The 27,151-nt window shown below is 41.5% G+C and overlaps 2 protein-coding genes across 6 annotated transcripts in view; one reads left to right on the top strand and one right to left on the bottom strand.

Moving 5' to 3' along the window:
* DOP1A (DOP1 leucine zipper like protein A) overlaps positions 1 to 15,658 on the top strand; it is a 49,179-nt gene extending 33,521 nt beyond the window's left edge. For 2 of the 4 annotated variants that reach the window (XM_018078020.3, XM_018078019.3), the window contains exons 25-38: positions 421 to 525; positions 1,219 to 1,285; positions 2,074 to 2,218; positions 2,466 to 2,545; positions 3,105 to 3,214; positions 3,379 to 3,528; positions 4,821 to 4,882; positions 5,497 to 5,649; positions 6,885 to 7,021; positions 8,205 to 8,260; positions 9,139 to 9,303; positions 10,829 to 10,958; positions 12,836 to 12,895; positions 15,057 to 15,658. In XM_018078020.3, coding sequence (XP_017933509.2) covers positions 421 to 525; positions 1,219 to 1,285; positions 2,074 to 2,218; positions 2,466 to 2,545; positions 3,105 to 3,214; positions 3,379 to 3,528; positions 4,821 to 4,882; positions 5,497 to 5,649; positions 6,885 to 7,021; positions 8,205 to 8,260; positions 9,139 to 9,303; positions 10,829 to 10,958; positions 12,836 to 12,895; positions 15,057 to 15,362 — 1,726 coding nt within the window. In that variant the 3' untranslated portion in view covers positions 15,363 to 15,658. The remainder of the gene's footprint in view (positions 1 to 420; positions 526 to 1,218; positions 1,286 to 2,073; positions 2,219 to 2,465; positions 2,546 to 3,104; positions 3,215 to 3,378; positions 3,529 to 4,820; positions 4,883 to 5,496; positions 5,650 to 6,884; positions 7,022 to 8,204; positions 8,261 to 9,138; positions 9,304 to 10,828; positions 10,959 to 12,835; positions 12,896 to 15,056) is intronic. The other 2 variants (XM_018078018.3, XM_008920313.4) reach the window with 2 other exon arrangements.
* PGM3 (phosphoglucomutase 3) lies at positions 15,649 to 26,689 on the bottom strand. 2 transcript variants are annotated; one of them, XM_018078021.2, is made up of 13 exons: positions 26,581 to 26,689; positions 25,772 to 25,977; positions 24,887 to 25,071; positions 24,334 to 24,401; positions 23,908 to 24,041; positions 23,556 to 23,751; positions 20,971 to 21,128; positions 20,226 to 20,309; positions 19,422 to 19,520; positions 18,990 to 19,106; positions 18,157 to 18,279; positions 17,216 to 17,389; positions 15,649 to 16,617 (listed from the first exon to the last, which is right to left on the bottom strand). In XM_018078021.2, exons 2-13 carry the CDS (start codon positions 25,973 to 25,975, stop codon positions 16,531 to 16,533), a joined length of 1,629 nt encoding a protein of 542 aa, XP_017933510.1. In that variant the 5' UTR covers positions 25,976 to 25,977; positions 26,581 to 26,689; the 3' UTR covers positions 15,649 to 16,530. The 2 variants fall into 2 exon arrangements, with proteins under 2 accessions (XP_017933510.1, XP_017933511.1); XM_018078022.2 differs by lacking the exon at positions 26,581 to 26,689 and having other exon boundaries at positions 24,887 to 25,067; positions 25,772 to 25,862.
* Between the last annotated feature and the right edge of the window lie 462 nt (positions 26,690 to 27,151).

Raw genomic sequence — 27,151 nt, 5'->3', positions numbered from 1 at the left:
GAAATAGCCTGTGCAATATAAATAGTGAAGGAAGAATGGTTTTGAACTGTAGGTGTCATAAAAAATAGGTGATTTATTTTGTGAATTTCCTAGTTCAGCATCACCTTTCTTCCCCCAGCTAAAAATCCTGCAGGTAATCTGTCCCCTGCCCAAAGACAGCTGATCTTAATTGGGCTGTAACTCATTGGTAGCACTTCAACCTTGGAGGGAAAAGCATGTATTTTGAATATGCTGCTCTTCTGCCTTCCTCTGTTTCTAAATGACTTGATGCAGCTACCTAGTATTACATGAAAAATCAAAGAATCTGTAAGAATGTTGATTCACAATATCTGACAGGACAATTGTGAGGTAGAAAGCCAGTGGGGGAGTACCTGAGGGAGACGATGTTGTTTTCACTGACATTGCTGCTCTCTCTCTTAGGATTCCAGTGACCAGCTTAGTAGACAGCTGGGCAGCACTGCTGCTTCTATTAAAAGATTCCATACAGGTTGGTCTTCCAGCTCCGGGACAGTTTCTCATACTTGGGTAAGTGCTGTTGATCTTTGCAGTTTCCAAATAAGCTGAAATGTTAGTGTGTGAAATCATACTGAAGTGTTAGTGTTTTCAAATCTCTGTCACTTACTTTTGACTGGTAGAGTAATTGCAGGAGTTCTGTTCAGGGTCCTATTCAAATCAGTTTCTTCTCTGAGGAATAGTTACATAAATTAAATTTTATATTATAATATGATATAAGCCATGATCTTACCTTACTGATTATTTGAGTGATTTTTCAGGCTCTTTAAGCAGCAGGTGTAAGTTTCTGACTTTTCTTTGAAAATAACTACAATGACTATTTCTTAGGTATGTGAAAATTCTCAGCATGAAAACAGTTTCTAGAGTGTTAGAAATATATTTTTCAATATGATTTTCTTTATAAAGCTTCAGGGACCATTTTCTTGAATATTTTAAATTTATCTTCCCAAGTAAACTGTGTCCAAAGAGACTTTCATATATAGTCGAGTAAAACATGTTCCTGGTAAACTCTTATGATATGATCAAAATTAACTTAAGGAACTTGAAAGGATGCTTTCTTGAATATTGATAAGTAGCAATCACTGCAGGCTTAGTAAATAAATAGTACTGTGCAAATAAATGTTCTTCAGATTTGTCTTAACCCTTAAAATTAATGAATAATGTATTATGAGAAGAAAATCCGTATTTACTTGTGTATTTTTTCAGTGTTCTTAATGAGTTCATCATGAAAAACCCAAGTCTGGAGAATAAGAAAGATCAAAGAGATCTCCAGGTAAGAAATTTGTTGTATTGTCTTTTGAAAATACTGAACAATGAATCATAGAATCATAGAATGGTTGAGGCTGGAAGGAACCTTAAAGACCATCTACATCCCAGCACAGGAAGGATATCGACCTCTTGAAGCAAGTCCAGAGCAGGGCACCAAGTTGATTAGAGGGATGGAGCACCTCTCTTATGAGGAAAAGCTGAGAGAATTGTATTTGTCAGCCTGGAAAAGAGGAGGCTTTGGGACCTAATTGCAGCCTTCCAGTATCTGAAGTGAGCCTACAAGACAGATGGAACGGGACTCTTGTAAAGAGCATGTAGTGACAGGACAAGGAGGAATGGCTTAAAACAGAGAGAGAGTATGTTTAGATTAGATATTGGAAAAAAAATCTATGCTGTGAGGGTGGTGAGGCACTAGAACAGGTTACCCAGAGAAGTTGTGGATGTCCTCTCCCTGGAAGTGTTTAAAGCCAGGTTGGACAGACTTCTGAGCAACCTGGTCTAGAGAAATGGGTCCATGTCCATGGCAGAGGATTGGAACTAGATGCTTGAATGTGCTAGAATTTTTTGATGTCGGTTCTCTAGTCTGAAATAACTCTTTAGTATCTTCTTCTAATATTTATAATCTGTTGAAAAAGTTCTCATTTTCTGTGGAGTTATTAATCACTGATAACATAGAACAGAAGTGATTTGAAGGCAATTCTATATTTGGTTATATAGATTTTCTACATGTCAGGACAATAAATAAAGCCTTCTGCACAAAATTCTTGAAATGCTTGGGTTTTTTTCTACCAGGATGTAACGCACAAGATAGTGGATGCCATTGGGGCAATTGCTGGTTCTTCCTTGGAACAGACTACTTGGCTAAGACGAAACTTAGAGGTTAAGCCTTCCCCCAAGATTATGGTTGATGGAAACAACTTAGAATCAGATGTTGAAGGTAGTTCCACTTTCATCTTTATTTCAAACAAAACGTTAATTATCAGGCCAAAATCAACAAAGAGGACAGCTTGCCATATTTGAATACATTAAAAATGCTGTAGTATTGTTCCAGCAGTAGTATCTTAAACGGTGAATATGAGAAAAGTTTGTTCATCTTCAAAGTATATGTTTTTAAAATGTGCTGTAAAGTAAATAATAGCTTAAGAAAACTAACTTTGGACACTTTTATTATTATCTTCATTTAGATATGTTGTCTCCAGCAATGGAAACTTCAAACATAACTCCATCTGTTTATAGTGTCCACGCATTGACCTTACTTTCTGAGGTAAATGTCTCCTTGGATGTAATTAATGCCGTCTTAAAATAAACTTCTATATTGTGAAAAGCTTTAGACCAGAAGCTTGAGGAAGGAGATTTGATGGGAAACACTGATATGCATGGATTTTGCATCCTGTCATGTAAAAATTTATAAAACCTCATTAATAACCTAGCTATAAAGATTTGTTGAGGTGGATGAAGCATAAAGCATGGCCTTTCAGATGTGTAGTGTAGGAAACTTTGTTGATGGCAAACTTCATGTGTTAAATCTTATTTAAGTGGTATATCTTTCTTGCTGTTGATAATCACAGTCAGTCTTTGAGTTTTTTTCTTTGTTTGTAGCTTATTCTGTTGGAATGCTTTGACCAAGAGCTTATGCTTCTATGCTTTTACCTTAATTTGTTTTAAAAATGATGGGTCTTTATACTCTGGATTTTGTATGGTACCTGAAATTTTATAACTTCTATAATAATGTTCGGTCAAGAACATTGTACAAAAAAATGCTGAATAGTAGATAAAAAGCAATTTGAGAATGCATGGTAACATATCTTCCTCTCCTTTTATAGGTTCTGGCTCATCTTTTGGATATGGTTTTCTACAGTGATGAAAAAGAGAGGGTTATTCCTTTGCTCGTAAATATTATGCACTATGTTGTGCCCTACCTCCGTAATCACAGGTACATTTACAGTTTATTGAATTGACATAGATCTCTACAGTCAGTTGAAATTTGGAGGGTGACACTTAAGTTGAAACAAGTATGGTAAGGATTAGATGCCTATCAAACTTTCTATAAAGCAGCAATTCAGAATTGGTTTATGTTGACTTTTTTTGTTTGTTTAGCGCTCACAACGCATCCAGCTATCGAGCCTGTGTCCAGTTATTAAGCAGTCTTAGCGGGTATCAGTACACAAGGAGAGCATGGAAAAAGGAAGCATTTGACCTCTTCATGGATTCCAGTTTCTTCCAGATGGATGCTTCATGTGTTAATCAGTAAGACTCTCTTTTTACTGCTTATATCAATGGCCTTTACAAATTTTACGTATACCATGTGGACCAAAGTTTCTCAACAGATATCTGTTGAGAGAAATAAAGAGAGATATTCTGTGGTTTAGATTACTGCATGAAATGTGAAAGTTGCTTACATAAGGTATATTTTTATATACAAATCTATTTTAAAAAATAAAAATCTTAAAATCGAATTTATTTTTTTTTAATGAGGAAAAAGTGGTTAGCATTTTGTAGAATCATAGAATGGTTTGTATTAGAAGAGACCTTAGATATCGTCTTGTTCCAACCCTTCTGCCATGGGCAGGGACACCTTCCACTAGACCAGGTTGCTCAGAGCCCTGTTCAACCTGGGTTTGAACACTTTCAGGGATGGGGCATCCACAGCTTCTCTGGGCATCCTGTTCCAGTGCCTCACCACCCTTATAATAAAAAATTTATTCCTAATATCTAATCTGAATGTGCCCTCTTTCAGTTTAGAGACATTCCTCCTTGTCCTATCACTCTGCCCTTGTAAAAAGTCCCTCTTCAGCCTTCCTGCAGGCCCGCTCTAGGTACTAGTAGGTGCTATAAAGTCTCCCTGGAGCCTTCTCTTTTCCAGGCTGAACAACCCCAACTCTCTCAGCCTGTCCTTCACAGGAGAGGTGCTCCAGCCCTCTGAGCAACTTTGTGGTCCTCCCATGGACCCATTTAAACAGGTCTGTGTCTGTCTTATGTTGGGGGTCCTAGAGCTGGATGCAGTACTCCAGATGGATTCTCACCAGGACAATGTAGAATCAAGGCAGAATCACCTCCATTGACCTGCTGGCCACACTTCTTTTGGTGCAGCCGAGGGTGTGTTTGGCTTTATGGGCTGTGAGCACACACATTGCCTGCTCAAATTCAGTTCTTCATCTACCAAGAACCCCAACTCCTTCTCCTCGGTGCTGCTCTCAGTCCCTTTTCTGTCCAACCTGTCCTTTTGCTTGGAATTGCTCTTACCCTTGTGCAGGACCTCGAACTTGGCTTTTTTGAACTTTAAGAGGTTCACATAAGCCCACCCCCTCAAGCTTGTCAAGGTCCCTCTGAATGGCATTTCCAATTTGGTTTGACAAGGGGGGTTCAAGAAATATAGTTTCAGATTAAATCACACGAGGTGATTGGTTCCTGTGAAGCAGAGAGCTTGGATTGGAATTTGTAGGCTGAATTAAAAGAGCAGAAAAAGCTCTGTAAATATTCCTGAAAATTCTTGCTTTTTTTTTTGATTTTCTGATTTGTGTACAATCTGCCTCTTTTAGTTGGAGAGCTATTATGGATAATTTGATGACACATGACAAAACCACATTCAGAGATTTGATGAGTAAGTATTTGTTGATGTAATAGTGACTTTTCACCAATATAAATGGTAAATAAATGGGAAAAAATTTCTTGAAAACATTTGTTCAATATTTATTGCACTTTGTTTGATTTATTCAATGTTTTTCATGTTTACTTTGATTATTTGTTTCTGTAAATCCATAAATAACTTGAAATGAGAGAATTTGAGGCCATCCTGGCCTACAGTGAATTTTGCCTATATTGCAAGGTTGATTAAGCAGAGTGGGTGAGGGTGGGTTTTGGTTTGTTTGGGTTTTGTTTTCATTTTGGTTTGTTAAGATTTGACAGTAACTCTGCTTAAGAAAAAAATTGATTCTGCACATTTCTGGAACTTCTGAGCACCTGTACACGCAAATTTTTTTTTTTAAAAATGACTGAACTCCCTCCCCCCAGCCATTAAAAGAAAACTTACAAGTTTTCTTTTAATATGTATTTTAAATCACTGTGGTTAAAAATACAAATTGCAGAACATGCATTTTCCCAACGTCTGCTTTTGAACTTCATTAATGCAAAGAAAGTAAGAGTTACTTGTGCTTTAAAGTGAAACAGAAGGGAAATTTTTAAGTTCTTCTCTGCACTTTGTCTCTCCTCTTTCAGCACGAGTGGCTGTGGCTCAGAGCAGTTCACTCAACCTGTTTGCTAACCGGGATGTGGAGCTGGAGCAGCGCGCTATGCTCCTGAAGAGACTCGCGTTCGCAATCTTTAGCAGTGAGATAGACCAATACCAGAAATACCTTCCAGATATACAAGGTCAGTAAAAATGCATAATTTAGTGGACTTCTGGACTCTGCTGTTAACTGGGGAATGTTTGTATGACAGAATAACAGCTGGTAGATTTTTCCCCTGGAATATCAGTGTGTGGTACTGTTTCCATGGCTGGAACAGAGTCTCTGCAGATTTTGGTTAAAATGTTTTTAGCCTTAAATGTCTACAAACCACACATACTTTGTAATTACCAGTTGACTTTTATTCAGATTATTTCACTGATCTGTCATTTTATACCTTGACTGATATTCTTGGATACCTGTATCATAAGTTTTGATATGAACATCTGAGGCATAAACACCCATCAGCTGGGGATAAATAGAAAAGCTGACCTTGAAGTTTTCAACTTCTCTTGCTGCTTTTTCTGCTGTTCTGTTTATCTGTCCTATTTATCACTGAAGTTTATCTCTTACCTTTTACTTTAAGTGATTGGGAACGGAGACTGCTTAGCTTTATTTTAAGATGACGTAAATAGTTACGGCAGAATTTTCTAGATATATTGTCTTTTTGTGCCACCAAGGTGGACACAAAAATTGAGTGGTCTCTTCTTCCATATGGAAAATCAATTGCATCATCTTTCTTGTTTCATTTGTTACGGAATCTATTTTTTTTCAAGTTGTTTAGGGTTTTTTGTTGTGTGTTTGTGTTTTTCTTAATTCCCAGTCAAGTCAGTAGCTGAGATTACTATGTTCATGGTATCAGGTAGTTTCACTGGTTTGAACTGCAACATGCATGTATGTTGGCTTGACTGAAAAAATTCTTTATGGACCTGCCTCTATATATGCTGAAAGTTTAGAGGTGATTATAGTTGCATAAGACCATATTGTCCGTGTGTAATTTCCCATGTACTATGATGGTGCAGCCTTTTAATAATAATAATAAATCCTAGCTGTTCCGGCTGTTTTTGTATTGTTTGGAATCTGTTAACTCCTCTTTTAAGCTCTACATAAGATGAGCAAAGCTCCCAGATGCACTATTGCATTTATGTGGAGAACTTAAACAAAATAGACAACTGCACTGTTTCGAGGTTTCTCTCTTTTGTTCCATTCTTAGTGAACATGATTATTTTTTTATATTGGCAGAATAAAAATAGTAAAGTACTGAAACTGTAACATGGCAGATACTTAAAAAAAATAGTTAAAATTGAGAGTAAATGAGGGAAGGAGAAAATGCTCTTTGGAATTATTCTGAACTGAGGAATTCTTGGCTTTTTGTTTCAGAAAGGCTGGTAGAAAGTCTCCGGTTGCCACAGGTGCCCACCCTTCATTCCCAAGTGTTCCTGTTTTTCAGAGTATTGCTTTTAAGAATGTCTCCACAGCATCTTACCTCACTTTGGCCAACCATGATCACTGAACTGGTGAGTTGCAGCTGACATTCATTATTTGGAAGGCTGGTGCATATCTGAGACACAGCCTCACTCCTCTTCAATATTTTTAAGACAATCTCTTCTAGAGATTGTGCACGTAAATGTACAATGTACACAAATTGAAAGCTGACTTATTTTCATAGTACTCATGTCTGTTTTTTGCAAACAAATTGAATATCTGTTGGCTTACACTATTTAAACTGTTCAGCTGTCTCTTGAATTAAATTTGCATTTGCCCTCCTAGTTCCCTACTGACTCCTGCTTAAATTTCTCCATACATACGTGTACCCTCTCCACCATTCCCACTCCTGCTTTTCTTTTGTAGTGTCCCTGTTTCTACTTTCCTGGTCACTCAACCTTCTTCCTCCAGCAAAGGGGATGGGAGCCTGGGTAAAGGAGTTGGAATCTGTGTTGTATTGGCAGTTGATGGTCATTCAGATCATATTGTGGCTAAATTTATTGACTAGATTTATACAAGGCTTGACTCAGATTTTTTTTCTTTCTCTTGTTTTACCCTGCATAACAAAACAGTAAAAGCATCTGTTTTCAGAGCTGCTACTGGGGAGTCTCCAGTGTTGGTTGTTTGACACCCTCTTGTGGGTTTCAGCTTTGGCAATGGGAATGGAGGAGAGTGGTTGGTGCATCCTGTGCTCCATTTAGCCTGTTATCCAAGGAGTTACCAAGGGACTGGATAACACAGACAGTAAATCAGACTCATTGCTGTGATGATTCTTTTTTTTCTATCTGCAAGTGCCTAACCTAGCCCTTGTTTAACTACAGATCCAAGCAATAGAAGGAGAAAAGCTATATAAAATATTTTAAAGATCAAGTGTATTGTTTTAGCAATAGATGCATTTCATTTTAACCTGTCAATAGTATAAGTACTAGAAAAACTATTCTACTTAGTGTGGCCGCCTGATTTCTGTGCTGTCCCCTGGCCTTTACACAAGTACCACAGTCTTGGAACTACTTTCAGTCAACAGGACTGTGTTGCTTCTGGGAATTCACACCTGAGCTTTAGGGTGGCAGTGTCAGGGGGTTATTTCATCATCCAGGAATGGAAATAAAGCTCCAAACAGTTTGTCTAAGACATATTACTCAGGCCTCCCTATAGCGTTTTCCTGAGTCACAGTCTATTAAAATATGATATTAAAATGTAGCATTTGATCTTCAGGTGCAAGTGTTTTTACTGATGGAACAGGAGCTCACTGCTGATGAAGACATTTCCAGGTAAACTTTGTAACAGTCCCTTTGGCATGCTTGATGGGGAATTGAGTAATTCTTTAGAATAACTGGTGTTAGAAAGAGTTGATGAGCTCAAATGAGAAGGACAAATAAAGGGTAGCAGTCTAACTGCAGTACCAGGGACATACTGTTCAGGACAAAATAAAAGAAGTCCCACTGTCAGATTGCTCATAAGTCACTAAGCTAAATTATACAAGTGTGTGAGTTCTTACAGTGTCTTCCTGGCTAAAATGACTCTGCTGCTGCAATTAAATTATTCACAGCATGACTTTATACCTTTTCTGTATCATACACTTACTCTAAATAAGACCAATTTTTTGTCTAAAAAATGTAGTTTCTTCTAGTATTAGAAAGACATAAAAGTGAGGTAGGTGATTTTTTTTTGTTTTGTTGCCCATTTTTATCCCATCTGCCTTCTGCACAGTGTGATCCAGTTTCAGTCAATGCTAGCAGCAGAGGCAGATTTCTCAAATGAGCCAGACTTATTTGCCCAAGTCTTGTTCACTTTTTTTCCTAGATTCTCTTTGTTTATTTGAGGAATTTTCCCTCAAATAAAGTAATATTGATATGATTGGCAAGTTTAAACTTTCTCTTAATTTGGATGTCTGATGTGAATAAGATACAGGGCAACACATTTTATTATATATTAACCTTTTATCACACACACACACACACACATATATATATATATGCATACAGAACTCTGCCAATAGCACAGACTCGCAGTGTTCTAGTTTGATTTATGAATTGAGGATTAAGCTGGTAAATAGAATTGTATGTTTGTAAAGGCAAGTAAGAAAGATAAAGTTTCCATTGTGGCAGAAGGTTGTTATGACTCACCTGCCTGCCCTGATTTGCTTTAGAACTTCTGGCCCATCTGTTGCTGGTCTGGAGACGACTTACACAGGTGGCAATGGTTTCTCCACATCCTACAACAGCCAGAGGTGGTTGAACCTGTATTTGTCTGCTTGTAAATTTCTGGACTTGGCCCTAGCTTTGCCATCTGAAAACCTGCCTCAGTTCCAGATGTGAGTAGAAGAAACTGTCATTTAAGTTTTTGGATGTTTGTCCATGCCTCTTGGTAAAATTCTGGTGTATAAAAATCTCTGTTTTCCTACTGCCTTTCTTTGGACTTCACCCAGGGCAGCCTATAATAGTTCGTTCCCTCACAGTATCTGAGTGGCCTCCAGGGGAAATTATGCTGCACATCAAATTAATTCAAGGTGGTTTGATTTAGCCTGTGGCAAGAGATTCTCCACACTTGTGAGCTAATCAGTAGTAGTGATTTACTCAAGTATTCTATTTCTAAAGTACTTAGTTGCAGTAATGCCTAAGAACTCAAAATACACCCACTCTCAGTGACTAATGCGTGAGATCAGAAGACTGCATGTCATCTCAGCATGACTTGCTTAAATTACTCCTGCATGATTTGTCTGGAAGATGTGGCAACAAAACTGCTTAGAAAGGGGACCCCATGGGTTTTTCATGGTCAGTAGCATTCACGTGTGCAAACTGCTTCCTCAGTGCCTCTGCAACCTTGTTCCATTGGAAAAAAATGAATGCAAAACAACTGGAATTTGCTGAAGACCCTGGAAATGAGAGACCACCAAAGAAAGTATCTTGTCTCTTCCTTTACACTGCACAGTGGTGACTGAGAGCTGCTGCCCTAACACAGCTCTGTAGACATTTGGTCACCCCTAGTTATTCTGTTGTTTAAGAGACACTCAATGTGAGTTAGAAGATGGAAGGACTTGCACACGCAGTGCCAGTCTGTGCCCTCTAGTATTTCTACATTTCTAAAGCTAATGTTAAAGGTTCCTTCATTTATTTTATTTTATGGGTATTTGGCTCATAATTCTTGTCCAGTTCTCCAAGCTGTCCTAATCCCTGCTATTAGTCAATCTAGTTTTATTTAGGTTATTACTGTGCATTTCTGAAAAGACAAAAGTCATGCTGAATCACACTGGTTTTTATGGAATTCTCATGGAGGCTTGGATTGAAGTTTTAAGGACAGAAACTTTGATTTCCTTTATATTTATAATACAAGTAGCCAGTCCTTGCATGCAGCAAGGTGCAGGTAACAGAATGGTCTGCTTGGTCTCACTGGCCTATGAATAGGTAAAATAAATGAGTTTTTGTTATCAGCATGGTATATTGAGAACATTTTGTGTGTACACATTGCAAATGTGCAGCAAAATTTCAGTAATTTATATTTTTTTGTAATTCAGAACTGCTTTCAGTTCTCTTGCACACAATGAGAATGTGAATACCACTGGTTTTAGCTTCTCTGCCTTATCTTGCTCTTGGAATCTTTAAATAAGAAACTCTAAAGGAAAAATGCAAGGCCACATTACCTCTGCTTTTCAGAATGTGCCTTTCTCATTCTTTCTTATCAAAGACTAATGTTCCCTTGTGAGGGTTGATTTGGGATTTTTTTCCCCACTCCTTGTCTGATACTTCACTAGATTTCCTTATCCACTCATACTTTTTGATCCAGCAGAAGAGCCTGCATGTTCAGTAAGGATAATGACTGCTTTTGTTATCTCATGGCAGGTATCGTTGGGCTTTTATTCCAGAAGCATCAGATGATTCAGGCTTGGAAGTACGAAGACAGGGTACACATCAGAGGGAATTCAAACCGTATGTGGTGCGTCTGGCAAAACTGTTGCGCAAAAAGGCAAAGGTATGTTGCTTTCTTCCAGTTCTTTTCTTTACACTGAAAGGTTTCCTGTGCAGTAACGCACAGCAGTGTTTCCATTTGGGTATTTTACTTTTTTTAAACAATGAAGAATGGGAAGGACTTTATCTGATGTGGGAGATTCCCACTGAAGTAATCTCAAGTCAGCATCAGGCAAAAGCCACATGTAGGTATAGAAGACAAACAAACAAACCCAAACCCCAAACCAAAACAAACAGATAACAGAAAAACCCCAAACCTGCTATGGTCAAAAAAAAGACTACGGTCACAGTCTTTGGATTTCCCAAGTAAAAGCATTATTTTTGTAAAATGTAAAATATGCTTCATTTTCTAATATATTTTAACATAAAATCACTTTCAGATAGCCACTCATATATGTAGATACTAGTATCTACATCGAAGTAGAAAAGCATTTTTGTTAATAAGAATCATATTTAAATATGAGACTGTGTAGGGGAGTGGGGATGAGTTTCTTCCTTGAAGCTGCTACGATGAATGGAAGAAGGCAGAGGTCAGTAGAAACAGTTCTGGGGAAATCTTGGCTGCACAGTTTGTAGAGTGGGAGCAGAACTCGGGTTGTCATGTTGTATGAGATATATTAAAACCTCAGTTTGGGTGAGGCAGAGGCCTAATCTGCTAGTGAAGCTGATGGAAACTGGCCAAGCTTTGTCCCAGGGAGAGTCCTTCTGCTGCCACAAAGTAAGACTACTGCTGCTCCCGCTGTGAGGACAGAGCCCCCATGAGCAGGCACTTCAATGGCAAAGGTTGCTGGTGGGCCAGAGAAGCAGGGAGGAAGTGCAAAGCCATGTGGGAGAAGGCTTTGAAGTTTTATTCTCAGGTTTGCCTCCAAATAGATGGCATGATCTGGGCTGTAACACTGGCAGTTTGCTGCAGCTACTGCATTTACAGTCTCCAATGAGTGTTTTTACATAGTAAAGAAACTACTGCTGAGATCCAAGTGGCTACATAAAGCTTAGGGATAACTTAGTTGCAGGAAGATCTGAATTATTCGAGCAAGGCTCATACCTATAGGGGATAAAACAAGTATCTGAAGTGTATCTGCATTCTTCATTTTATCATTTTTGAACCATGAAGACGAGACTAAATTTCTCTTCTTGCCTTTATAAAGGAATGATCAGTTTTAACTGACTGCTCATCAGGCATAGCCTCTAACCCTGGTGTTCAATGTAGTGTGCTGTATCTGTTAGAAAGTTGTCACACTCCAAGTGATCTCTGTGCATGAATTATAAAGCACATATGATGTGTAAGATATGCATGCTTATGGTAAGTACTGTATGTCGAGATAGATTTCTGAAATCAGAACTTCCACAATATGCTTCAAGAATATAGAAAACTTCCTGGAATTTCTGGAACCCCCTAGTCACGGCAGCAGTTGCACATTGAACCATAGGTAGGCGTATGATGATGAGATAAACCTGAGGTAATGAATATCAGCCTACTTTATGCAGAGGAGAATATCGTTGCATATAGCTGTGGGGTTTTCTTAGAAAATAACTGATATGAGCAAAATGGAGTGTATCTTAATTTTCTTTCAGGGCACTCTGACTAATGCTTAGATTCATGTAGTGCAGTGTTGCTCAGGCTGTGTTATCTGAGGGGAAACATGCTTAAAAACCTCCTTCAGCACTGCTGGAAATAAACAGAAGAACAAACTGGCAGTGCTGTTTCTGTCTAATAGCGTCTTGGCCACACTAGCTCGAGTCTGCCATTTCTGGATCATGCACTCATTTGGGGCGGGTGACTTTTCTAGCACCCAACCAAGCAACTGCACGGCCTTCACGGCAAAGTATTATTTTCATATCTGAAATGCAGTCTGAAAGTTCTCCTCTTTCCTTCCACAGGACAAACAGGAGGACTTTAAGACGGTGGTTTTGGAGGGAATGGAGATGGCCAAGCATCAGGTGAGGGTGGCCTTTGATGCTTGAGTTGTGAAACAAGCTCACCATAATAATACCATCACCTCAAGGCCCTGGGCACTATTTAGCCTTCAGTAAGAACTGAGAGAGATCAGATTTGCTGTAGAACAAAGCTGAGAGATTTTTGAGGTGAAAGAATCATAAGCACCCTTATTTTTATAGATAACTTAAAAATAAATTGATTTCCTATATGAATTAGATTACAAAAAGCTACTGTTACTTCTAAGAAGAATTATAATCACAAATCATGATAAAATTAAATTGTAAGATAATTTTTTGTCAAACACCAGGTATGAAACACACAATCCCTAATCAGGGTCTCTGTCCAATTAACTGTTGTTTTAAGTATCTGTGGAATTAGTGGTGTTTGCTTAGCAGATGCGGCCATGAGGAAATGGCTTGGATTGGGTTGCATTTCACTGCTCAGAGAGTCAGTATTTGCACATGCACCCCATTTGTTTGGGTGGTGTGTAACACCAACACCTGCTGTGTACTGGAGGCAGTCTTTGCTCACTGCTGGGTAATGCTGAGCACAGTACAGAACCAATATGGAGAAGCTTCTCTTCTGTGAATCCAATGAGAAGTTTTTAAAGGAGAAACTCTAAAAACTAGTAGCTTCATTAAAAGAAGGAGGCACCAACAACTCCTTCTGTATTGGAAATTCAGTCTTCCCTTTTTTCTGGTTCAGTGTGACATTTTCCTTTGTGGAGACTTGTAGAGCTGGAAGAGTGATCTCCTGTGGCAGGAAGCCAAACCACCAGATTAAAATTTTATATACAACCATATTGAATTTTAACCAAATTGGGTTTTGTGAAATAAGTGTCATGTAGGCTCATGAATTGCAGGAGTTGCTTCATTTAAAGGGTAAAACCTGTATTTGCTGAAGAATCATCTCTGTTTGCTCAAAGGCTGTGCAGTCAGTCTTACCTTGCACTCTGCTCCCACTGCTGTTCTTTCCCCTTCATTCTGCTTTCATTACCAAGCCTATTCTGCAGGAGCTCTGCAACCTGCAGGGGCCTTGGACTCCCACTTCAGCCACAGGCACTGCCAGGGCAGTGGGACAGAGGTGCTGGTCAGGGGTGGATCAGGAGGTGGCTCTCCTTAGTGGGGCCTTTGTGCTTCTTTTCTACTTTCTCACAGAATAAAATTCAGTATTGCTGGAATTCTACTTCATGGTAGAAACTTTCCTATACTGGTTTGTCAGTAACAGTACAAACAAGGTGTTTCTAGTGGTGATAGTACCTCATTGTCTAGATTTGAATATGTTTTTTGACTCAGAGAAAAAGGAAATGAGTGAAGACTACCATATAAGAACCAGAATGTTGGTGCTCAGGTATTTCAGTACACAGGTATTTAAGGCAACCCTAAACAGGGTTAGAGCAGTGTGCTGATACTGCCAGTGAGCATCTGGTATGTGACTGCTGCCTTTGCTTGTGGGGTTCCTGAAATTCCCTCCCTTGAAATTCTCCCGTGGAATGGAAGGAGCATAACTGAGTTCTTCTGAGAGCATGTAATGAGTAACTGAACCATTTCTCTTTGAGGACCACTTCAAGTGTTTCTCAGAACCTCAGTGTCTGTTCTGATATTAAAACCAGCATTGCTTTTGCTCTTCCTGAAAACTCTGAACTCAAGCTGCAAAGTGAAAATGCTTCGTATGTATTTTAACTTCCTCTGGGGTTTATCATCACTGATGCTGGCAGCAGGGTGAAGTGTGAGTGTCACCAGAGAGGAGCCTGCTTATGAAAGCTGCTGAAGTAGCTCACAACTTCCCCAAGCAGCCAATGCTGGCTGTCACCAGTTCAGGCCATTTGTGTTATCCCATGGGGTGCTGCACCAGGAGCAGCTCTGCAGGGCAGCATGGCGGGGGCTGCCTTGCTTTGGGACAGCCCTGGGATGAGGTGTTGGACTCAAATGCCCACTGCAACTGGCTGACCGACTGCCACCTGTACACTCCCAGCCACCGCTTCTGCAGGGTGTGGTGAGCAAGGGATCTGCTTCAGAAGCTGCACTCCAGCATATATGTCTTGTTGATAGGACAAATACTTTTGGAACATAGAAAAATACTTTATTACACATTACTCTTTTACTTTTACCTGTGCTTTTTCTGTTTTGTCCTGTATTATTTGCCATGTCTCTGTGTTTACAGAAAAACCCGGAGGAGGATGGCTCAGGGAAAACACTAAGTTGGGAACCAGGTCACTTGCTTTTAACAATCTACACCGTTCGCAGCATCGAGCAGCTTTTGCCTTTCTTCAACGTACTCAGCCAAGTTTTTAACAGCAAAGTCACAAGCAGATGTGTTGGACACTCAGGGAGCCCTGTCCTTTACCCCAGCTGTTTTCCGAGTAAGGACATAAAAATGGAGAACCTCAAGACCTTCTCTAGCAAAGCAAGACAAAAGATAGAAGAAATGGTTGAGAAGGATTTTCTTGAAGGTGTCATAAAATCATGAACCAAACTGGTACTACGCAGCCTATGTGAAGTGTAACTATTTAAATGAAATACTGTATCTTTCCCAGGTGTATAGTATTCTTTTCTTACTTTGTATGTAATGAAATACTTAATGTTGTATTTAAGTTAAATATTTGTAAATAAGAGAAAAGTTCTGGATGTGGCCTGAATCAAGTTTAAATATTGGTGGCTCATATTGATTATGGTGCCTACTATTTGCAGTAAATGTTTTGTTGTCTTGAGTTCTGTCTTTAAAAAAAACTAAAAAAAAATACAAGGTGCACATTTTTTCAATTTGTTTCCAGTTTATTTCTGTCTTTTTTTTTTAAATCTATTAGAACTTGTGCTTATTTAATAATCTGGAAAATGCCATTATGTCAGGAGTTAATACAGGACTACAAGAACAACGTCAGAGGTAGACACCCTGAATCAAAGTAAGCTGAGGAGGACACTTGTGTGTTTAAAACACACAAGCCCCTTCATGGTGCTGGGCAGCAGTAAGGGCCACAGAAGACAAACTTGTCTCTGTCCCTTCCCTCTTAAGTGTGATTATAAATACTACTACTGCAAATCACTTTCTAATTAATTTCACAAAGTATCTAATGAAGATAATATTGCAATAATAAGTTATTATTTGCAAATGTTCTTTTTTATTTTATTGTTTCCCCCTCGAACTGAGGTAAACTGAATCTGAAGAGTAGTAACAGCCTGTGCCTTATGCTGTTTGCCCACAGATGACTGGGCTGCTGTGGGAAGGTGGGGATGATGTTCCTGCAGTAGGCAGTGTGCTGCAGCCACTGTGAGCACAGTCACAGCAGAGCTCCAGTCATGCAGCCATGGCCAGTGCTCTGAGGGTGCAGGAGCTGGATTTCAGGCACAATGTGACAATGAATTAAGCTGGGCTGGGGCAGATTTCCTTCTAGGCATGGCCATGGCCTGTCAAGAACTTAGACAAACTTGGGGAGGGGAACATTCAGCAGCAAGTGCATCTCATTAAGAGGTAAGTTGCTAAAGGAGGTAAAGAATAAGTGGAAAAATATTCTGTTCAGTTCTGATCAATGCTTGTTACTCCCAGGAAGGGTTGAGTACGTGCACAAGAGCACGTGGTAAAAAAAGTAGTATTAAAAGATAAGCAAAGCTGTGTAATTTAACTGCTGTTGTATCATTCGTTATATAGGCTGGGGTGGTGCTCCCTTTCCACCAGCGAGGTGGTAAACGGCCAGGCTTACTTCATGGGCAAGGGCATCCGCATTCTCCTGTGGAATGTTGGAAAACTTAGTTATGCTGCTGTCACCATGAGAAGGTTAGACCAAATATGTGATATTAAGGCAAGCATTTTCCTGCAAATGCTGTGCTCCCTGTATTGCTCCATCAGCCTGAGGTATCTTCTTCTGCCACGGCCATCATGCTGGCAGGGAGAAGCAGGCCAGACCATGTGAAGGAGGTAGAGCAGGACCACTGCTTTTACTGTCAACTTTAAGTTCAGATGTGGACTAACTTAACAGCAGCAAGAATTTTTTTTCTATTTTGCCTCTTATGAAATCATGCAATTAGGCAGTGCTTTGGTAACTTTCTTCTTAACCCTGAGATCTCAGAAAGCTTTTCAAAATCATCTAGTGTCAAATCTGCCTTTATAAACACATTTTCCTTTTAAAGATAAACATTGAGAACGTGAAACATTACTTTTCTAAATAAAAGAAAATCCAGAGAGACTTTTTGTGATCATTAAGTCTTTTTTTCCAAATTTGGCATTTGTTAAGTGTGATTAAATGAGAAGTATGTAAGCATAGTACTTCTGTCACCCCATGCTAAGGAGAACATTGTTTCACATAAACAAGATGTTTGAGCACTGACCTGTGTGTCTGCTTCAGCGTATATTCTAACAACATCCTCTGTTCCTGAGGGACGGACAAAAGCTCGGGACAACTTGTACTTCTTTACGAGTGCATCGATTTTCTCCTGCAGTCCCGGAGGTGTAACCGCACGTCTTTCTGCATCCGTTGTGTCAATAACACGCCTGTCTGCAACCTGCAGCATCAGAAACAATTTATTTGTGTAAGTCGTGGATAAGACATAAATTCAGGTTTTGATCTGTTGTGTTGCCTGAAGAAGAGTTCAATTTGAGAGTTATTAAAGGGCTACTCAAACACTTGGCATCCCTAGGATCCCTGCTCACCTTGTATTAACCATGTCCTGACAGGGCTCAGCTGCTCAGTTTGGAAAAGGGTCAGTTCTGAACCTGCCTCCTTCGTCAGACTCTGAACTGAAGCTGCAGCTTCTCCCAGTAGATCAGAAAGCTGAAATTCTCTCCTCTGGTTAATATAAAGCCCAGAGCTTCCTTACTTTGTCTAACAGAATGCTACCACATGGCAGCCTGTTCTGCTCAAGCTCTTTGAATATTGGAGAGGATAAAGAAGCAAGAGCTTGAACATTCAAGTTATACAAAGTGGCACAGCAAGAAAAATCCAGCTGCCCAGCAAGCAGGGCCCTTAGAAAAATGGGATTTTTTTAATTTGAAAGTTAAGAAGGAAATTCTAGGCTAAAATTTGAAGAGTTCCATTTAACATAGCTGGCTATTATTTCATCATTTTTGTAAGTTGTATTTTTATCTTAGTCCAAGTCAAATTCTGGTCCCTCCTCTGGGTCATTTCATGGCTTGTTTGGCCTACTTCTGCCCTTTAATGGGCTGTTTCAGCTTAAAAATAAAGCTTATCTCAGTATCTGCAGGCACAAGATGCTCACAGTAGGGCCCCGAGATGCTGCTGTAACCTGAGCCAGCAAGGTGTGTAACTCACCTGAACTTTGAGCAGCCGATTGGGAAGGTCAGTGTAGAGGGCATCCCACTGTTGCACAGTCAGACCTTTCAAGGCCAGGATTGCTTCAATAACCAGCATGTCTGAGATGGCATCACCAACAGTCTGTTAACAGAAAGGGAAGAAAACTGGAGCAGTCAACAGTGAAGAAAGGAAGGCAGGATTTGATCAGTAAGCTTCCAGCTGAAGAGTGCAAGTACAGCCAGGTCACCTTGCCCAGTGTAGCTGAGCTTGCTTGGTTTGGTTGCAGAGGGGAGGAATGCTGGTTTTGTTGCCCATACCACACTGCCCCTAAGGTAAGAACAGCAGCAGATTTGTACAGCTCTGCCAAGGGCAAGTGATAGTCCTCACCTCTCCTAAGGAGGACTGGCACCTCACCGCTGTTCAGGGGTCTCTGGTACTACCACAGACAAATAACATCTGTGCTAAGACACGGAGTCCGAGGGCTGTGTGGATCCAGGCACTGGAACACCCCCATCCTCCTGTACTATATAACTTAGTGAAAAACTTCAGACAAAAGATTACTACTTGTTGACTCATGAATGAGTCACATCCTAGCACTAGGTTCCCGTGCTATCCCACTCCCTCTACGTCCTGCAGCCAGCACACTGCACCAGATAAAAGCATTCTGCAGCCACTCATGAGAAAGTATCACATCTTTCTAAAGAGTGGTCCCACCCTCCTCTTCTTGGCCCCTTCTATCATGGCACCCAACTTCCTGCTCCAGCAGTCCCCAGCAGTAGCCTGACAGGAACTCACAAACAGGATTAGCCTCATGACTGCCAACATAGCAATTCACTTCTCTCAGTTTTTACCTGATTAATCAGGTCAATCATGTTTTCAAGCACCTTTGCTGCTTCTCTTTTTTCATCATCCTTCTCCTCTTTCACCAATTGTCTTATTTTAGTTTCAGCAGATTTACTAAATAATACCTGGAATAAAAAGATGAGAGCTTGTCAAGATCAAACTAGGATATGTGCAGGAACAAGGAAAAAATTTTTACTATCTAAGCCCAAATAACCATCATTAATATTTGCTATCATGAATTCCCATGCCCACATAAACCACAGATAACCCAGTGGCAATGCTATGATAAAGACAGAAGGGGAAAGCAAGTCTGTTTTCAAACAAGGAGAGAAAAGTCTAGTTTATAGAAGTAAGCAGAGAGTGAAAAGACATTGTTTTCCAGCTAGTCTAACTAAAATTTTTTTATTGGCTGATCATATGCATTACATGGTCACACTTACTGTACCATGTCCATTCGCCTCGAAATAAACACCAACATCAAACTCCTGGGCCTTGTGATGCAAGTGTTTCACTCCTGTTTTGACACAGTGCACAGGTACCTGCAGCCCAAGGATATGCAGAGAATGACAATGATGTTACAGATTGTCCTCAGAAGGTGGGAACTGCGGGTCAAGTGAAGTGCAGGAACTGAGCACCAACCTGGATAGAACTGGATAGACTGTTACAAACTAACCCATGTTTCACAGCCACTGACTCTGCAGAGCTAATATTGTCCACTATTTCTGCAGACCCAATTAAAAAAGATTTCATTTATTCAAGTGTAAATAAAGGCTAATGAAAGAAATTGAGAAACAAACTCCAAAGCTAGAAAAACCCAATTCAGCTTATGGCTTCAGGGAACACAACAGATTTCTATACAAACAGAAATAACACCTCTGTTCAATTTCTGTAGTGAACAACATTTAGCTTGTTGCAGAAAATTAAACTCAGTGTCAAAGTATCAAGGAGCCTTTACTAACTCTGCTGCAAAGTTATGAAGTCCTCGGCTTGTACGAGACGGAAAATGGATTTTAACATTTTTAAATTAGTAAAAGCTGACTGGAACTTTTTCAGCTTTGCTCTCTTGGGTCTCCTTTGCCACTGACTAAGAATTTAGTCAGTACTGCAGCTTCGAAGGAGTAATTTATTTACACCCAATTAAAGTTTTCCAACAATCATATCACAGAAGTATTTATTTTAAAAGTAAACAAATTTGCATTAAATAACACTTGCAGGAAACTAGCAAGGAAAAATATGGAGAATACCTTTAGTGTTTCCTCGAGGTAGCGTGTCGAACTCCCATTGGCATACGCTGTTTGTACCACGGCCATCTCGAAGTTCTGTCTCACCTGAGCAAAGCAAGAAGCCAAGTGCTTTAGTGTACTATGGGCCCATAGCCAAACAAGTAGGATAAATTGAAGAATAATTAGAATTGTTAAACGTACACTTAAAACTCCTGGGCATCAGAGGAAGGCAGGAGCTCACAGAGAACTTTTTATGTTTAAAACAACATGAATTCTGTCCAAGTCTTTGTATATCCTGTTTTGTTTTTTCTTGTGGCTGGCTGAAGCAGCTCTCCAAGCTCAGACTTTCCCAACTGCTTTTTCAGATTCAGTTAGCTCTGTGCACAGGCCAGACATGGCATTACATGAGGCCACATACACAAGCAGTAAAGTCAAAGCTTCCAGTGCAAAGTAAGCACAGGCTGGTGGCAAGCACAAGTTCTCCTCACTGGCCAGCTTCTCTGACACAGAAATGAACTGGTCTCTGAGAAAACAAAACCAGGCTGCCTTGTCTAGGTTCAGTATCATAGACACTGAGTCCAAGAGGACTTCTGCAAAAAAAGAAAAGCTTTTTCTCTCTATCCCTTGTGTGGAGAGGATGCTATGTGGCAGAGAGTGGTTTAGGAATGATAACACACAAACCCTTGACTGCCACAACCAAGTTCCTCAGACTCTTTTACACTTTAACATATGAAGTGAATGGTGGCACTTTAGTTTGTAAAGTTACCTTGGCAAGAAGTTCTTTAAGGAAGATACTAATTAAAGTTGCTATTTTATCTCCATCAATTAGGTGAAAATGGCCGGTTGCATCCTTATAGTAATAAACAATTCTATCTGCATCGCCATCAAAGGAGCAGCATCTCTCATTGGGCTTCATGTCTAGCCCTAGTGCACACACAGTTACAAATGCAAGTTAGAGACAGAAAAAACCACAAAGTGCTCAAATTAGTCCCAGAGTGGATCTCATAAGGAAATTAGCTCTGTAAACACACAAAAATAACGCTCTCAGACTGAGAGACATGTAACAGGGAATCTGTACTGAAGTGCATATTCAAATCAAAAATACAAACACTAACATCAAAAATGCAGGTTCTCTAAACATTAATGATAATACACCTTCTCCTCAGACAGGTATGAAAAGCAGTCCCAGAACTACTGTGTATAGTCACATCTCTAAAATTCTGAAATAAGGGCTGAGTATCAGTGATGGCACAAGGTTAAAAACCTTGCAGCAGCGCAACACCCACCCCTTATTTTACACGCCCAGTCACCAGCAAGCAGACATCCATACACCACAGGCAGACCATACACATCACCTTCAGAGGGAGGCGAGTCACTGTCCCCCGCTGCACAGCAAAGCCAGCCCATGTTTGCTGTGACACCTGGGGCCCTGCCTGACACCTGGGCAGGAGCCTGAGGCAGTGAGTGGCAGCTGAGTGGCCTTAGCTGGACATGGGCACACACCCAGCCCTCCCTCACTGCTCCTCTGAGCAGGGTGTGGCACCCTGTGCAGCCCTGAGCGTGGAGACAAACTATATCCAGGCAGCGGAGGACTCTGGGGCCATGTCACTGCACTTCCCTGCTCATGGCTGGTCCTCTGTGTACTCTGTACTTCACCCTCCAAGACAACAATTAATTATTTTTCCCTTGTATCAAGAAATGCTTTTCCTCAGGAAATACTTCTGGCCTGTTTAATTTTATTCCATTCCCACTTGCCAGACCTGCTCCTCCCCTTTGATGTCTTTCCTAAAGCAAGGCAAACATGCACCCCCACACCAGCAAAGCCATCGCTGAAATACAATTACAACAGGAGGTGGCACATAAATCCAAACATTGAAAAAACTACCCCTCTCCAAAGCAGCCATCACCAAGATTTCTTAGAGCTGTACAAAAAATATACAAGTGGATGTGCTGGCTATAAAATGCCTCACATTTAGTGTGCTTGATATTAAACTTACACAACAATGTATACAATGCATAAGGAGTACCTGCCTCAGAAACTTTCCAGGCTTAATTCCAAGAGAGAAACAGTTAGGAAACAGTCCTCGCTGACACAGCAATGCCACACAGAAATGAATTGCTTTAGTTAAGGTAAATTTTGCTTTTCTTTAGATGTCATAAGGTCACATTAACCTCAGGGTCTATTTCTCAGAAACTGCAGCTGGCCATTCTCTAGGCTGGTTTGAGAGTCCACCAGGAACCCAGCAGGGAGCTCCTAAGGACATGCTACATCCTGTGCCCCCTTCTTGGAAAAATATTTTAGTACACAAGCAGACAGAAAAATTGGCCCACCTTGGTGACACCTTGCTCTTCAGAGCACAGGAAATTATACCCCAAACCTTGCCTGTTTCTTCTCCTGCTTGCCTGAAGTGATACAGGACACTAAATCCCAGTGCCAGTGAGGTCCTGAAGCCAAAGTATGAGGTAATGACAATGCAACATTTAACAAGCTGAGACTCCCTATGACTTTAAACAGGAAGCTGATACCACCTAACCCTTCAGAAAAATCAGATCATTTGTTTCACTGAGTGATTAGGAAAACCTATTTTCTTTTCAGAGCACAGCCCTGCATGGAAATGATCAAAGAGTCTCTCATCAGGCAGTTAAAGCCAGGATCCAGAGGTGACACACAAGCCTCCATCCCCAGCAGTGACTGACACTGTGCTGCTCCCACTGTGCTGGCATTTCTCCAGCACACAAGCAGCACAGGAAGGAGAAACCACACCATAATTTGGTGTTCAGATTTGGCTAGTAGTTGCAGTGAGAATGCAGTTGTCCAATGGAGAACCCATTTTAACCTCAAGTAACCTCATATCCAAACCACCCTGCTCTTCCAGTTCAGGGATTTTCTTTTATCCACTTTGCAGGAAATCAGTTCAAATAATTTCCTCTCTGGTTTATGTCAGTCACTAATATGTCAATATGCCGGTCTGCTGGCATCAAGCTGTTAATTATCCCAGATCTTCTTCAGGAACTCGAAAAAGTGTCTGCAAACCCAGCCCACAACATGAATGTTTCTTCATATCACAAAGGGAAGCAAAATAAACAACATTAAGCCAGTCCTGACTGATCTCTGGACTCCACCAGCTTAACATTCAGAACAGATTGTCAAACACACTTCAGCCACTCAGAGAGATATTGCCACACCTGGCCATACTATTCTCTCTTTCCATTGCACCAGCAGAACCATTCATGCAGTCACTAGTAAGAAATAGGGAGCGCAGCTGATCTGAAGATGATGCACCCTTGCCAGACCCTGCGCTTTCAGGCCTGGAGAGGAGGTAAAGTGATATAAAATTACCAACTACATACCTCTGGGCGGTTCCTGATGAACTTTCACAAAATCTGCACCACATAAATGATTGAGTTTCTCCTTGGTTCCATCATTATATATGTGAATTAGCACCTCTTGTGGAAAGTAGGGCTTCATTTCTGATAGTTTCAGGGCTCCTATTCCATTGGCACAGTCAATCTTCAGGTGCCTCTGACACTCTCCAGAGCTGTGAGACTTAGCACAAGGAAAGAAGGGGCAAAGTGAACCCTTGCCCTAGTGAAACCACAACTAGAGGCAAGCTGAATTCCAAAATTCAGGCCCAAGCAGGCTAACAGTCAGAAGATAATAATTTTGTACATTTGCATGAAAAAGACAACACCCACTATTCACCTGTTTTATCAGTTCCATAAAAGCTTTGGATAGTTTTTCATAATAGCCTTCCAGTGTTGCTTTCCCATACTGCCCTTGGGTGTTTTGACAGCAGACCACGTAATGTAGCTGTGGTGTTGTCACCAGACCATAATCTAGCATGAAATAAAAGGCATAATATTCAGAAATAGAATTGCAAATTAACTGTTGATTCAAAGTTGTCCGGTATACAGACAAATGCAGGGCAGGAAATACATACGAAATTTTTGAAGTTCGGTTGCAAAAAGTTGACTCCCACCCCCACCCCTCCTTGCATTAAAGCCATACAAATACCCTGGAAGGACACTGTTACAAGAAAGAATGGAAATGTGTCTGGGCTACTGCCTTAGGCCTATATAAAAGAGTCACATCTACATAAAAAACTAGAATTGCAGAAGTTTAACATACCATGGTACTGACCACCCAGAACAAGAATCCCGTCTATTACTGACTGGGAGAGTTTCTCGCTGCTTGGCCTGGAAAACAACAAATACAACTGATAAAACCTTTGCAAAGACATTTATGTATGGACTTGGGAAAGAGACATGTGGAAGACTGTACAAACTTCCTGTCAGTAAGTTTAGACTCATAGTGAAGAAATCCATATCTTTTTCTATATTGCAGGCAATTCTCAATAAAGAAGTTTGAAAGCCAACCCCCAGGGAATTGCAAAGACAAGTAAACTGCTGAACATAGGTGGACATCCCACAGTACCCACAAAAAAACCCCACATCACAATAAAGCATCGCATCCAGAAACAGTGATAAGAAGTTCTCGTAGCTATGAGGGCAGCTAACATAGGAACAGCATTGGAAAACTTCTGCTTATTGTTATAATCATAAATTCAGGCATAGAAAAAGCATAATCTGGCTGCAGGGGGCAAAGCACCCCAAAAGCACCCATGAACACAGCACTGGCACCTCTATAAAAGCAGCATACATCTACAGCATTTTGTAACTACCTGGTGTCTCTACCAATAAAAACCAAAGCATCTTTGTGCAGGTTCACTTCTGCTTTTTGGCAGATCTCACTTATCACTTCCTGTAATTCTTGCTCCTCTGCATTTGCTAGTTGTGTGGCATATTCTTCCCAGGAAGGGTGCAGCATTTCTCCAAGAGGATCAACCAGCTTTATGCCATTGTCTTCCTTAGTAGAAAAAAAAAAGAACAAAAGATACTAAGTCTACAAGTGGGGAACTCAGTAAAATCTCTTTGAAGACAGCCAACATATGGTTCAATCACATTGCTTCTTTAAAGGTGGAGAACTGCTGAGATGCAAAAGCTTAGCTGTTTAAACCTCCAACAAGGCCCCCAAAAGTACCATAACCAGCATATTAAGTAACCAACTTTTTCCCCCTTGTAATTTTGGTATGAAACTAATTTGACATTGCAACGATGTAAGGGGAGATTCAAATAAACTGCAATGCTCCACAGCAGCAATAAGTCTAAGTGCCTGATTTGTAATTGCTGCATTTGGGTGTTTATTTTTAAAACTTACAAATTTTGCTCAGAAGTTCCTCCCTTCTCAAGGGTGCTCCTAGCTTGATAACATCAAAAAGTTATGTTGCAACATAAAATGTTTTCTATGTTACACCATTTCCACATAAGAAAAAATGACACTTGGGTCAGAGGGAAAAGTAACTTCAAATATGCCAGAGATCATATTTACAGGGAGCAGGCTAAATGTGTGCTTTAAGTAGGTCCAAGTGTCTTCAGTATCTGGTCTCTCAGTGCCATGATGAGCTTTGATTCCACCAAACTGATCACATCTTTCCATCATTCTACCAAAACACTTCACACCACTCCACCACACTGGTCACAGCCTTTAAGGAAAAGGCTGATCTTACCTCAGGGTTGTGAGATGCTGTAACCATGACACCAATAGTTGCTGCCACGGCTTTGGACCTGAGGACTGCGAGCAGGCCCATGCGGAACATGACGTGATCCAGCTGCTGGGCCTTGGTGCGAAACCCAGCAGTGCCATACTGCAGAGCCAGGCCGGCAGCCTTGGGATGTAAGGCTGAGTATTTTCTAAGGGCTTCGGGATCCATTCCTAGAGCAGGAAGTAACACAGATACAAGTGAGAGAACTCAAGTCATTGTAATTAGTTCCACGTTTTTAACTCTGAAGCCCACAGGATACTTTAAACCACTCGTATCAAGTCCCTTGGTGGGAGTGCAGCCAGGCACCACCAGAGTGAAGGAGCCTCTACGTTTTCCCTGTACAGCACTGGATAAACAGAGCTCGACCAGATTTAAACAGATCACGCACGGAGGAGGCGAGGAGAGCCGCGATTCCCGGTCGGCTGGATCCAGGGGTCCCGACAACTTCCCGCCCGCTTCTCACCGCAACATCAGCGCCCACCACGCTCGGCCGCGACCCCTCAGACTAACTCTCGATCCCCAAAGCAGCCTGCCCCCCCTCTCCAAGTGCTTGTAGGGAATCCCCCAGCAGCGTCCCCGGGACGTTTCCCTCGGGCGGCGGCTCTGCCGAGGCGCTCCGTGCGGACCCCCCTCACGCCACCTGCAGCGCACACAGCCGCCGGCGGGAAGGGCTGGTGGGCCGGCCGGACAACAGCCACGACGGGCGCCTCCGCAGCCGCCTCCCTGCACGGCTGATGCCCTCGGGATCCCGCGGCGCCGACGCCCGGACCCACCTGCCGGGAGGGACAGGACGGGAAGGGAGGGAAGAGACGGGACACGACAACCCCCTCCGAACCCGCTGTCGCCGCGCGCCCCTCACGGAGCCGGCGCGGCCACGCCCACAGGCTGTGCAACCGACCAATGGCCGAGCGATGGGCGGGGCTTAGTCTGCGACGTGGCGCCCGGGCCACGCCCACCCCTCTCAGAGCCGCGGCCGGGCCGAGCGCGCCGCGCCCCTGCCCCGCTCCTTCGGGAAAATCCGGCTGTGTCTGGGACGGGTCGGGCTCTCGGGGATATCCAGCCTTGCACAGCTTCACTGACGTCACGCTCGGACTCCCAACTGCCGCCCCAGTGTACTGGCTTTGTCTGGGGCGGAGTTATTTTTCTTCGCAGCGGCTGGTACGGGGCTGCGTTTTGGATTTGTTCTGAACACAGGGTTGATAATGTAGAAATGTTTTTGTTATTGCTGAGCAGGGCTTACACAGAGCCGAGGCCTTTTCTGCTTTCCGTACTGCCACGCTGGCGAGGCGGCTGTGGGTACGTGGGAGGCTGGGAGGAGACACAGCCAGGACGGGTGACCCCAGC

The sequence above is a fragment of the Manacus vitellinus genome, unplaced genomic scaffold, assembly GCF_001715985.3.
Source record: "Manacus vitellinus isolate BGI_N305 unplaced genomic scaffold, ASM171598v3 scaffold_4_pilon, whole genome shotgun sequence".
NCBI classification, from domain to species: domain Eukaryota; kingdom Metazoa; phylum Chordata; class Aves; order Passeriformes; family Pipridae; genus Manacus; species Manacus vitellinus.
Note: the sequence above shows the minus strand (reverse complement) of the source record. Positions and strands in the feature narration are given on the sequence as shown.